Here is a 13,750-nt window from a genome sequence, read left to right as displayed (position 1 = left end):
ATTTCATATATTCATATGTATCTTATGCTTGTATACAATCTTTCTGTTACCTATTTTGTAGGATACTTTGGAGGTAGTTTTGACTAGGGTTTTGTGCTTGCTTGTAGTATATATTTTGTGCTATTGTACATCGTTTAATTATCAATGAATGACGGCTGATACAGCCTTACTCCAAAGTTCTCTCCTTTCTTGGTTTATCATGGTATCAGTGGAGCAGGTTTGATCCTTGCACCCGTCACAACCATTAATACAATCACAAAAACAATTCTCAAAACAAAATTACTCAAAAAGGATACAAAACAATGACAAAAATTGGAGATGCAAGCTTTGGAGCGAAGGACAGTGGCGATGACAAGATGACCATACCATTGTCTTCTCCGTTGTTCCTTCATCCCTCGGATAGTCCGAGTCTCAAATTGACTCAAACAATGTTCAATGGTGAAAACTACGACCTATGGGCAGATGCGGTTCGTAACGGGCTTGACGCAAAGAACAAACTAGGTTTTGTTGATGGCACCGTGAAGAAACCCACTGATGAAGGATCGTATGAAGCTGTCGCGTGGCGTCAATGCAATGCGATGGTCAAAGGTTGGTTGCGTAGCGTTATCGATGAGAAATTACATTCTAGCATAACGTTTTCAGCCGCGGCATCCGTGTTCGACATCTGGAAGGAGTTAAAGGAGCGCTATTCTACAGGAAACGCGCCCCGTGTTCATCAGCTCAAAAGCGAATTGAGCGAATGCAGGCAAGGCACTCGTTCTGTTGTGGAGTATTATACTCATTTGAAAACTATCTGGGACGAGTTAGGAAATTACAGTCGAGTTCCGAATTGCACTTGTGGCGCTGCAGCAGAATTAATTAAGGAGAAGGACGAGGAGAAAGTACATCAATTCATTATGGGATTGAACACGAGTTTATATGGGCATATTCGATCCAACTTATTGATGGAAGACAATCTTACATCTCTGAGTCGGGCTTATGCACTGGTTTTAAGAGAGGAGCGTCACAAGGCAGTCACTCGAATTCAAGAAGAACAAACTGAAGTAGCCATGACCGCACGTACTGCAGCAGGCCGTGGTCAGGGAACTATTTCAATGCAGGAACAAAAGGAGTATGAACCACCTCGCTGCACTCATTGCAAAAAATGGTATCATACTGAAGAAAATTGTTGGGAGAAGCTTGGGATAACTGGTAGAGGTCGCGGCAGAGGTAGAAGAGGAGGACGAAATGGAGGTCGTGGTGGCAGAGGCTATGGCAATTCGAATCAAGCAGCGAATGCGGCAACCACGAATGAAGGAGACTCGTCCAAGAAAGACCTCGCGGCCGAGGAGATTGACCAGCTAAGAACTCTTCTCCATGCTAAGACGGAAGGTAACGAAAAGTTGACAGGTATGAACCATGTAAAATTAAGTGAATGGATGCTTGATAGTGGTGCTTCGCATCACATGACGGGATGTCGAGAGTTACTTAAAAACTCGTGGCAGGGGGAGACGTCCACGGTTGGGTTGCCTGACGGATCAACGATCATGGCAAAGGAACATTGAAGTGTCGTTCTGAATAAAACTTTCATACTTCGAGATGTTTTATACGTTCCAAATTTGACCTGCCACCTTATTTCGATTCAACAACTTATCCGCGAAAATGATTGCTTGGTGATTTTTAATTCTGATTGTTGCATAATACAAGACTGGTCTTCGAAGACGGAGATTGGACGGGGTGAGCAACGAGATGGTGTTTACTACATGACACGAGTAGAGGAAGTCGTAGCAAAGGCATCAGTCGAAGAAGGACGGGTATGGCACAGAAGATTAGGTCATCCCTCAAGCAATATTTTACCTTTTTTTGCACAATTTAATTCCGAAACAATTGTCTTTTGATCAAGTTTGTGATCCGTGTTGCCGTGCAAAACAAACTCGCTCAAGTTTTAAGATTAATAATAAACGACATGCCATTTTGTTTAGTTTAATTCATTGTGACATATGGGGGCCGTATCATGCTAGTAGTCTATCTGGGGCGCACTATTTTGTAACCATTGTCGACGACCATAGTAGGAGTGTTTGGGTTCACCTTATGAAAGATAAAGGCGAAGTTAGCGACTTGCTGAAATATTTTTGCAAAATGGTACATACCCAGTTTGGAAAGGAAGTAAAAATCGTGCAAAGTGATAATGGTACCGAATTTCTTTCGGGCCAACTAAAACAATTTTACAATGACAATGGAATTCTTTTTCAAACGAGTACCGTTGACACCCCACAACAAAATGGACGGGTAGAACGAAAATATAGACACCTTTTAGAAAAAGCAAGAGCTCTCCGTTTTCAAGCCAATTTACCCATTCATTTTTGGGGGGAGTGTGTATTAGCAGCTGCTTACTTAATTAATCAAACCCCTACCCGAGTACTAGATGGACGCACGCCCTATGAGCTCCTATATGGTCACTTGCCCAATTTAGATAATTTACGTGTTTTTGGATGCCTCGCCTATGCCCATAATAAACAACGACCAAAGGATAAATTTAAGGAGCGGGGAACGAGATGTTTGTTCATCGGCTATCCAAAGAATCAAAAAGGTTGGAGGTTATATGATTTGAAGAACAGACGTCATTTTGTGTCTCGAGACGTCATTTTTTATGAACATGTCTTTCCTTGTGCTATTGTGAACGACACACCTGACCAGGGGACTCGCATCGAGCCCAATGATGATGCCCAAAATGATTACACCATCCCTGACACTAACCAGCCACATAGCAGCAGAACCGAGAGTGATGACATGCGAGCTGGTGATGGTAGTAATGCGAGTTAGGGGGAGATTAGTGATGATCCTTCACCTCACGCTGAAAACGAACCTGGTGCAGCATCTGTTTTGGACGATAGTAATGATAGGACAGATGAAACAATGGAGGAAGAGCCGAAACTTGGTAGAGGAGAACGACAAAAATTCGAGCCCGCATGGAAGAAAGATTACATTTGCAAGTCTACTCGTGTCATGTCCACAAGAGCTCATCCGTCTCACACTCCGTCTTCCATGAAAGGTACCCGTTATCCAATAATCAATTATGTCACAAGTAATTGTTTTTCGTTGAGTCACAGGAATTTTATCGGCGCTATTGATGCGGCCAAAGAACCACGCACCTATTTTGAAGCCATAAAGAAAGACGAATGGAAGGTTGCGATGGCGAATGAGATAGAGGCACTAGAAAGGAATGGCACTTGGAAAATTGTTGAATTACCAAAAGGAAAGAGACCCATTGGCTGCAAATGGGTCTACAAAATCAAGCACAAGGCGGATGGCACTATCGAACGATACAAAGCGCGATTAGTAGCTCAAGGATTCACTCAAGTTGAAGGGGTGGATTATCATGAAACTTTTGCGCCGGTTGCAAAAATGACAAGCGTCCGAATTTTCTTGGCCGTGGCAGTTGCAAGGAATTATGATATTGAACAATTAGACGTCAATAATGCTTTCCTCCACGGCGATTTAAGTTAAGAAGTTTACATGAAGTTGCCCCCTGGATTCGAAGCTACTGGGTCGAATAAGGTATGTCGTTTACTCAAGTCCTTATATGGATTAAAACAAGCCTCGCGGAATTGGTTCGCAAAATTGACGGGTGCACTAAAAGGGTACGGTTTCATCCAATCTCTTGCCGATTATTCTTTATTCACAATGAATAAAGGAGGTGTGTTCCTTGGCATTTTAGTGTATGTTGACGATATGATCGTAGTGAGCAATAATACGACGGCTTGTGCTAATTTGAAACAATTTCTCGACACAAAATTTGGGATAAAAGATCTCGGTCGACTCAAGTATTTTTTGGGGATTGAGGTAGCACATGGGACAACTGGTTTATTCCTTAGCCAACGAAAATATGCCATGGAAATCATTAAGGAAGCAAAAATGGAAGGAGCAAAGCCGGCTGTCACTCCTATTCCACAAAATCACCAGTTGGCTCTAGCAAATGGCCATGTTTTAAAAGATCCTATGGTGTACCGAAGATTGGTAGGACGCTTAGTTTATTTGACCATCACACGTCCCGACTTGGTATATGTGGTTCACACATTATCCCAATTCGTTCATATGCCGCGCAAGGAACATTGGGACGCTGCACTTCGCGTAATTCGCTATCTCAAAGGTGATCCGGGAAAAGGAATAGTGATGCATCGAGATAGCCCCTTTCAGCTCAATGGATACTCGGATTCGGATTGGGGTCGATGTCCTCTAACGAGACGATCTTTGACGGGCTATTTTGTCTCGCTAGGACATACACCTATCTCTTGGAAGGTTAAAAAGCAGCACACAGTAGCAAAGTCATCCGCCGAGGCCGAGTATCGTGCACTAGCAGCTGTCACGAGTGAGTTAATATGGGTCAAGTCCTTTCTAAACTCACTCGGCATTACGCATAATCAGTCCATGCGTGTTTTATGTGATAATCAAGCAGCGATGCATATCGCTAAGAATCCCGTGTTTCATGATCGAACAAAGCACATTGAAATAGATTGTCATTTCGTACGACAACATTTGGTTAACAAAAACATCGAGACAAGACACGTTCGGAGCAAGGAGCAAATAGCCGACCTCTTTACTAAGGCTCTTGGTGGTGAAGCGTTTGTCTATCTACAGCGTAAGTTGGGTATTCGATTACCGAATGCTCCAACTTAAGGGGGAGTATGGAAATATTATATTCTACATAATATTTCATATATTCATATGTATCTTATGCTTGTATACAATCTTTCTGTTACCTATTTTGTAGGATACTTTGGAGGTAGTTTTGACTAGGGTTTTGTGCTTGCTTGTAGTATATATTTTGTGCTATTGTACATCGTTTAATTATCAATGAATGACGGCTGATACAGCCTTACTCCAAAGTTCTCTCCTTTCTTGGTTTATCAATCATCAACACATACACTTATTGCCGATTGTCCAAAGTGCTTAACGTTTTGCTTTTTATTAATGTATTCATGCGTTAAGGACATCTCCATAATTAATAAATTGGTTTATTAATCCCATTACAACCATACCCATATAAAATAGGATGTCAACCAACAAGATTACTATGAACAAAGAAGCAACAATAAAGCCTTACCCGCATGAAAAATAGAACAAGTTAAATCCAAATCAATCAAAAACCAATTTTCAAAAGGGCATACTGAATTTGCATACAAACTTACATGCATACAAATTACATAAATTGTCATAATCAAATAATTCACGACGACAGAAGCATTGAAATTATACCATTCAAATTCTGCCCAAATAATTTAATAGAAAGATGGCTCTGATACCACTTGTTAGAATTAAGTCCTTATAAGACCATAACTTCATACTAAATTAATCAGTAAATACGAGATGCGGAAGCGTACAGGGGCGAATCCAGGATTTAAAATGTGGGGTAGCGAAATTTTTATAATATAACTTCCTATTAAAAGGAAACGAGAACATACGAACATGTATTTCTTAACAAATGTTCCATTTGTGATTATTCATGACAATATTACTTTGGGTTGTTGATATTACACCGTAACTCATAGTAATCTAGCTATTCCTGTGATCATCTTTTTTATACGAACAACACGTATAATCATTTAGAATAACTAACAGAATGTTAAACAAAAAATTATACTCACTTAGTATACACTCCCTCTTATTCGTTATAATGTTCCCTCTTTCCCGAAACGGATTATTCAAGTAATGTTTCCCTTTCCTTTTTTGGTAACTTTTATTCTTATTTTATTCATCTCTCTCTCATATCATCAAACCCCACACAATTCTTTTACTCATATTTTATTACTTTTCTTAATGTTTTGGCCCCACAACTCCTAATAATTCATCTTTCTCTCATATCACTAACCCCACCAATGTCCTTTATTCATTTTTAATAGTATTCCTTAAGTATCGTGCCAAAAACAAAGGGGAACATTATAGCGAATTGGAGGGAGTATATATTAAAAAAAATGTATATATTGGCCGAAGTTAATTTTTTTTCCAATGTAAGATTAAACTCATTCCATTTTCCTACTTTCTGTCCATTCTATTGTCGAATTACCGAGCTTTAACCATTAATATGTTGGAAATTTAATAATATTACTACCTAGGAACAAAAAACAAATACATACATCTATTATAGAAATACTTCCATAAAACCTCACTTGTGATTAAAAAAAAAAAAAAAAAAAAAACTTAAAATGAAAGAAAATAGAAAAAGTAAACAAAGTATTAAATAAGAGGGGAAAATCGATGGCAAACACGAGCAAATTTAAAGTGCACAAAGTATTGATTGAATTGAAGAAAAATCAACATTGTTTAAAGTTTTAAAAAAACATTCAACAAGATTCGAACCCGGGTCTCCTGGGAAAGTAGATAACTCCTTGACCGCTGTGCCACAAATACAGTGATGATTTAGTTACCCCCTTTCTTTCTATTATTCTTAAGATGACGAGTTTTGGGGTAGCGGACTTCGTCTTCCTCGACAAATTTTACGGTTTGGGGTAGCACTTGCTACCCTTTGCTACCTTCTAGGTTCGCCCCTGGAAGCGTACCTGATTACATGACGAGAGGTTGGAATAAACCGTCTGAAGGGACGGTCTTCAGGATTAGGTCTTCTAGTAGACACACATACCATGAGGATCTCTCTACTGATGGGATGCGGGGAGATTAGGTTATTGTGTGCTACCAGGACCATAACCGGTGACTTAAATATAGTCTCCTTAATCTAATGCGCCCATCATGCATTAGTAACCTAATGAGTATCTACACAATTAAGATATCCGGCCCATACTTTATAAGACGTAATTAATATGCCCGTATTATATTATCCAGATGAATCAATATATTGGGCTAAACTTAAACAATAGCAAACAAATACAATCTGTATGATAGTGTGTCCGCATAAATAGTATTGGACCCAATATTCTTACTAGAACATCTTTTTTTTTAAAAAAAAAGTGGACGATTCGTTAGACCACCCCCAAGCAAGGTCATGACCTAGGTCATGAGGGGGGTGGGTCTCCTTAATCACAAATTAAGCTCCAAATTAGCAAGACCCGGTTGGCAAACGAGGTCATCCCATGACCTCTTTTGATATTTTTGACCTGGTTGGTGACCCGACACATGTCATGCTATGGTTTATTGGGTACAAATAAAAAGGACAAGTCAAGCTCAACCCTTCCATCTTCCTCTGCCATTTCTGCCAAAAAAATTTACATTGAAGAACTAGTTAACAATTGAGTTATTGAAAATTATACATTAAATCAAAACTTAAAAAAATATGAGCTTATATAAAAGGGCATGATCTTTAAATTCTCTACAAAATGAACTCAACTTTGATATATTTTGATCAATTTTGAAATCATTAAAAAGTGTAACAAATTAATTACATAAACATCAACAAAATAAAACTTCTATCCCTTTAAATTGAAACAATAAAGATTTCAAATTACCCACTATAGAAATCAACAATAAAATCAAGAATGAGACTTACCAAAATTGAAAAAATGAGATTTGGAAAAACGGAAAATGATAGATGAAGATATGGGTGAAATTGAAACCCAGAAAATTGAAAAGATCGATGATGGTGAAGATCGGCTATGATGTTGAAAATCGATGATGGTGATGCGTTGAAGATGGTGATGTCGTTTGTTTGGAATTTTATTTGGGATCCTTTTTATCTGGGTAACTGGGTTGGGGGAATGAATTTGGGAAAAGGGTTTGGGTTTGTGTTTTAACAAACTGGGATTTCAAAGATGAATGAATTTGGTTTGTGTCTTTGTCCTTGTGGTCTCCAGTAGTATCCACGTTAATTAATTTTTTTTTTTTTTTTTTTTGGAGTTTGTTTAATATTAAAGTTTTTTTTTTGAGTTTATTTAATATTAAAGCTACGATATTGACTCGATTGCGTTGTTGAAAATAATATACGATTATTACATTGAATAGATTGTTAAAATACGATTATTAAATTAAATTAATTTTTTTATCTAATATACGAATTAAAGATAAAATATTTATCATGTACATAGTTATTATTTTATAATTAAATTATTTATAAAATTATAAAACTAAAATTAAGTTATATAAATTAAATGATAATTTGAAAATATGAGAAAATGTTTAGTGGGGTAGAGAATGTGAGAAATGATTGAAATTGTTGGAAAATGGAAAATGATTGGGTTGGTGACCTAGGTCGCGACTTTCTGCTTGGGAGAATGAAAGTGGATCAAAATAAATAAGGTGTGATTAAGAGTAAATATGGATCGCGACCTAATTAGGGTGACCCTTGCTTGGGAGTGGTCTTATAAAACACAACTTATATTATAAGACCTTTTTTTCTCTTATTCTGGGCTTAGTCTCCCTCGTCCGGTCGTCCCTGCCTTTTCCCACAAACTTTCTTGCAACTTTCCATTCCACCCATCCAAGAAATGAGAAAAGCACAACTTATCAATCAAAACACCCCAATTAATCATTTTCATAACACAAAACTCATATAGTCACCACACTACTCTTTTTAGTCTTTTTGTGAACTCCTTTTCGAGAATCTTTTTCGTGTCCAAACTGTCTTCTCTTCCCAAGTCACCCCTAAAACACAAGAAAGAAAAAGAAGTGTCTTCTATTCCCTAATCTCTATGCCCAACAACTACTATTCGTTGGTCAAACTGAAGAAAAAAAAAACAAAAAAAAGAAACAAGTAGAGAGTTTCATTTTTGTGTCTATAAGATTGAAATATCAATCATCAACCTTACTTTTATTTGAAGATAATCTGTAAAATGTTGTTAATTTAAGTGTTTTAACACCAGATCTGTGTCACCCATGTTCAAATTTTTAAGATACAACACATGAGGTTATATATATAAAGTTGTCAACTTGGGCTTCATTAAAATTTACTTTATTTCTGATCTATAAAGTCACTTTTTTTCTTTTTCTAGTGCTTTAATTTACATATACTTTTAATTAGTTTGATCATAATAAATACACAACTGGGTTTGTTTTTGGTTTGATTTGATTTATATGGGAGCTTGCTGGAGTAACCGAATCAAAGCTGAGAGTCCCCTTCATACTGGTACTTCTATTTTTATTTGTTTACTTTTTATTTTATTTTATTTTTTGCAAGGCATATTTTAATAAAAGGTAAACAAATACGCCTAATTGGGACGGAAGGAGGAGTATTGAATATGGTTTCATGGATTATTATCATGCTGTTGGTTTTGATCTTTTTCATGCAAATGATTAGTTTTCATGTAGAGATGAATATTTGGTGTGTTTAGATGGTAATTATGTGTTTTTGTTTTTTTTTTTTTCTTTTTTTTTTGTTCAAATGAGCTAACTATGTGGCGGGTAAGAATCGAACCTCCAACGTCATGCTTGGGATAAAAGTGTTCTGACCACTTGAGCTAACTTTTGTTTTCATGGTGTTTTGGTTTGTGATTTGCTTATTTGGGTAATTCATGCTAAACTCTATAAACCAGTTATACGCTTATACATATATACATTTGTTGATGTTAAGATTTTTTTTTCCGATTTTGTTCATTACATTTACAGTTACCTAATACCGCTTTGGTACCTTAATGTTTCACAAACTCGGGTATAGTGAACGGATATTCGACCAATTTCTTGCTTATGACGTAAGGTTTTTCAGTATGATGAAATGCAAAAATCAACATGAATCAAGTATTTAAGCTCAACTTTGACATAATTTTGATTGGGGATGTAGCAAATTACCCCATAACTTATGAACTATATGCAAATCAAACCCTTAAGTTTCACTTGTAGCAAATTAGCTCCATAACTTTCCAAAAATATGCAATTAAGCATAAATCAAATTTTTTACCATTTTTTTAAACTAAAACCTATTGTTTTCTATTATAAAAACTATTACAAATATATTTCTTAAATATTTAGATATAATACTTACATATTAAACGAAAAATAGGAACCAATTTTAGTATACCCAAAAAATTAGTCATGTAACTTTTCATAGTAATATCATTAACAATTCTCATGTTAAGGAACATTTTTCGCCAAAATAAAAAAAAAAATATTTGAACATGTTTTTTAATAAACAAGAATTTTAGGATTAAAATCTAATCAATAATTTTTGATTTTCAATAATAGTAAAATATTTAATTAGTAAATTTTATTCTTAAAAATAAGATATGTGGTTAATTGCACATTAAGAGAAACTTATGTGGTTGATTTGCTACATTTATAAGTTAAGGGGTTTGATTGCACATAGTATCAAACTTATGGGGGTGATTTGCTATATTTCCCTAATTTTTGAGAAAGAGTTACTTTAATATGCATACAAATAATTTTGATTTCGTCAAGTTTTAATTATGTTACACCTCACCAAAGTAATAACTCAAACCTTAGGACACCAAGTGAAAAATTAGCTCAAATTTTTTGTCATCAATAATGAAAATAATCTTTCCTTGATCGCTGGGTTTTAAAAATAGTAGTAGTAGTACATAGAAACATTCATCGGAATTCACAAGTTTTGTATACGTGTATCTATTCGTCTAAGTAGATCAATCTGGCTTTTTGTAGGACTTAGTTCCAAAACTGGCAGTAAAGATGGAAACGGCGTCAACGGGTCAGATAGCAAGCCCTTATCTTCCTCAGCACCTCCAACTCCTCGAAGTGAGGGTGAGATTTTGCAGTCTTCCAATTTGAAGAATTTCAGCTTCAACGAGCTAAAAACAGCTACCCGAAACTTCCGCCCTGATAGTGTATTGGGAGAAGGGGGTTTTGGGGCAGTTTTCAAGGGATGGATTGATGAGCATTCTCTTATGCCGACTCGTCCTGGAACCGGAATGGTTATCGCAGTTAAGAGACTCAATCAAGAAGGCCCTCAGGGCCATCGAGAATGGTTGGTAGGTGTCCATGATATCCCTGATCTCTAGTTATTAACCAAACTTGTCATATTCATATACGTGCCTTTTTTATTGTCTCATCTATTTGTTATGATTTTTTGCATCGTTTTTTATGCAAGCACATACAAATGACTTGAGGGCATTTACAAATGTGGGTAAAATGGTCTTTCTAAATACTAACATGGAAACTAGCCTAGAGAGGGAACATTAACAAATGACATAGGGAGTATATGTTAACTTTATTTTTTCCTGTCTCTTTTGTCCCTCTATTCGATTATTGTAACTCGACTAATGCTTGGATGGAGTTGTTTGAGTTCATGCCAGAGGAGTAAACTGTTTAATTTGGGTCATTGTGTTTTGTTTGATAGACAGAAATTAACTATCTTGGCCAATTACGGCACCCAAATCTTGTGAAATTGATCGGTTACTGCTTGGAAGATGAGCATCGGCTTTTGGTTTATGAGTTCATGCCTCGTGGCAGCATGGAGAACCATCTCTTCAGGAGTGAGTTTTAATTAGTGTAATTCATTGTGTTCACTTTATGAGTTTGTGTGTGCTGTGTTTGACTTGGCGGTCCTATCAAATCCTTGGGACAAACAGGATCTGCTCATTTTCAGCCTCTTTCGTGGACTCTCCGGATGAAAATAGCTCTTGGTGCTGCAAAGGGACTTGCTTTTCTTCACAGTGATGAAGCTAGAGTTATCTATAGAGACCTAAAGACTTCTAATATCTTACTTGACGTGGTATGTGAGCAGTTATACTAATATGCTTGGGTACCTAATGTTTTATACGAAGATCTTTAAATTTAATTTTGGCGCTTTGTATTATAATTGCAGCACTACAATGCAAAGTTATCTGATTTTGGACTGGCCAGGGATGGACCGTCTGGTGATAAAAGCCATGTCTCGACAAGGGTAATGGGAACTTACGGATATGCAGCTCCAGAATATGTTGCAACTGGTACTTTTGCTACTTAATTTTGTCTGTTCAGCAGAAAGCCTTTTATCGTACTCGTCGTTCTTACCATTCAATATTGTCGAATCCATGGTCATGCACACATAAGTCGTAAGTTCTGATTTGCTAAGCACAAGACTTTTGTACTTAATATTTGGGTCTTGTTTGGAGTGAAAGTTTTTTGAGGGAAAGGGAGGGGAGAGAACATGAGGGATACAAAATCTATTGTTTCTTAGGGTAAGTAGGAAAATGGAGAGGTCGACAGGTCCATTTTCCTCCCTCCAAGGCAAATCAAAATCCCTCCAAAATAAGAAAAAATTTGGAGGGAAATTGTTTCCGAACAAAACCAGTCAATTTCTCCTCTCCTTCCCTTCCCATCCCTCCCTTTCCTTTTGATTTCTAGAGTTTCAATCAGAGCCTTTTTTGTATAATATAGTCTGTAGTTCAGTTTTACTTGAAGCTTGGGATTTCCTCCCTACAGAAACAAATGGGCGTATTATTTCATCTTCTGCTTTCATCTAATATTTTTAACAGCTTAATTTTTGAATTTTTTCTGCAGGTCATCTGACGGCCAAGAGTGATGTCTACAGTTTTGGGGTAGTTCTTTTGGAAATGTTATCCGGCAGACGTGTGTTAGACAAAAACCGGCCAAGTGGCGAGCAGAAGCTTGTGGAATGGGCAAAACCATGCCTCGGAAACAAGCGTAAGATATTTCGGGTTCTGGACCCTCGTATAGAAGGGCAGTACACTGTTGATAACGCGTTAAAAGTGGCCAACATTGCCTTAAAATGCCTCTCAATTGAACCCAGGGTGAGACCAAATATAAATGATGTAGTGAAACAATTGGAAACGCTCCAGGGCTCACATGAGAACACGAGGAACACAAGAAGAGAGATTCCGCGCCCTGGCCCACTTAACCGTGGATCAATGGGAGCTCAGTCTTGCAAGCAGAGTTTAGTCACACCTTCGCGAAACAATATGGTGTATCAGAGGCCAAGCCCTCTTTTGGTCAAGTCATAGAGATTGCCTATAGTATAAAGGGTTGATGCCCGTCGTCTTCAGTCAGCTTTGATGGCCAACTTGCTACGGGATTAAGTGACTATTTTGTGTGCTATATCAGAAAATTCAGGAGATCAGCAGTGTACAGTTTATATTATATTTTTTTTTTTACTGTAGCGACATTTGTAATTTTGCTGCTGTATTTGTAAATATGTGTGTAATGTCACCTAACACTCCCCTCTCCCCTCTTAGGAGTTGTACCGTCTGACCGTCTCTGTGAGACTATCAATGTTGGAAGAGCTGTGTAATTTTGCAGCACAAATTCTCATTATAGACGGGTGATATTCATCTATAGTTATAGACGGGTCAAATATTCACCGACAAGCAAAAAGCTACATGGTGGGTCCCAAAAATGTCACCACTTTAAGTATATTTGACCCGTCTTTCACGTTAAGTTTTTTATGTAGTAATAGAATAGTACAATGTATAATAATAATATGTTTATTTTCGCAGTACGTTTTTTATACATCTCATAACATTTTACACAAAAATTTCCATTTACTAATGGCTTGCTAATATAACCCACCAAGTACATTAGCAGGTGGTGATCGAGAGTGATTGTATAGGACTTGAGGTGTTGAAGAAGGAGAGGAGCATGTTTGCACTAGTTATTGATGACATTTTACATTTATGTTCTTTTCTTTATGTTGTTTGGGCGCACATGTGTCGGTTAATAATTGTGTTACCCACGCTTTAGCTCATTTATGTCCTAGAGTAGTTGCTAGATCGGTTTGGGCAGAGGTTTTGCCGCCTTTTGCGAACAATGTTGTTTTTTTTTGGTGAAATGTGATATGTAAACACCAGGGGTTCACAATAAATCAGCGTTTAATAAGTTTGCAGCAGAAATGGGACACATTCAGAAATTCTGATGAATGCAA

General features: G+C 37.1%; 2 protein-coding genes across 2 annotated transcripts; both read left to right on the top strand.

Annotated features, from left to right (window-relative positions):
* The first annotated feature begins 302 nt into the window (after positions 1-302).
* Positions 303-3,486, top strand: LOC141640232 (uncharacterized). Its single transcript, XM_074449089.1, has 3 exons — positions 303-1,389; positions 1,687-1,793; positions 2,803-3,486. Exons 1-3 carry the CDS (start codon positions 303-305, stop codon positions 3,484-3,486), a joined length of 1,878 nt encoding a protein of 625 aa, XP_074305190.1.
* A 4,960-nt stretch (positions 3,487-8,446) lies between these two features.
* Positions 8,447-13,143, top strand: LOC141640231 (receptor-like cytoplasmic kinase 176). Its single transcript, XM_074449088.1, has 6 exons — positions 8,447-9,049; positions 10,534-10,859; positions 11,228-11,363; positions 11,460-11,602; positions 11,696-11,819; positions 12,373-13,143. Exons 1-6 carry the CDS (start codon positions 8,998-9,000, stop codon positions 12,831-12,833), a joined length of 1,242 nt encoding a protein of 413 aa, XP_074305189.1. The 5' UTR covers positions 8,447-8,997; the 3' UTR covers positions 12,834-13,143.
* Positions 13,144-13,750: the final 607 nt, after the last annotated feature.

This window comes from Silene latifolia, unplaced genomic scaffold (genome assembly GCF_048544455.1).
Source record: "Silene latifolia isolate original U9 population unplaced genomic scaffold, ASM4854445v1 scaffold_732, whole genome shotgun sequence".
NCBI lineage: Eukaryota > Viridiplantae > Streptophyta > Magnoliopsida > Caryophyllales > Caryophyllaceae > Silene > Silene latifolia.
This window is presented reverse-complemented; position numbering and strand designations above follow the sequence as displayed.

Bases quoted from the DNA above. Each gene is read 5' to 3' on its own strand.
- LOC141640232 (XM_074449089.1), top strand. From the start codon at position 303: ATGACAAAAATTGGAGATGCAAGCTTTGGAGCGAAGGACAGTGGCGAT. The intron at 1,390-1,686 runs GTATGAACCATG...GCATAATACAAG, and splicing joins AGGTAACGAAAAGTTGACAG to ACTGGTCTTCGAAGACGGAG. The intron at 1,794-2,802 runs GTATGGCACAGA...AATGCGAGTTAG, and splicing joins CATCAGTCGAAGAAGGACGG to GGGGAGATTAGTGATGATCC.
- LOC141640231 (XM_074449088.1), top strand. From the start codon at position 8,998: ATGGGAGCTTGCTGGAGTAACCGAATCAAAGCTGAGAGTCCCCTTCAT. The intron at 11,364-11,459 runs GTGAGTTTTAAT...TGGGACAAACAG, and splicing joins GGAGAACCATCTCTTCAGGA to GATCTGCTCATTTTCAGCCT. The intron at 11,603-11,695 runs GTATGTGAGCAG...TTATAATTGCAG, and splicing joins CTAATATCTTACTTGACGTG to CACTACAATGCAAAGTTATC.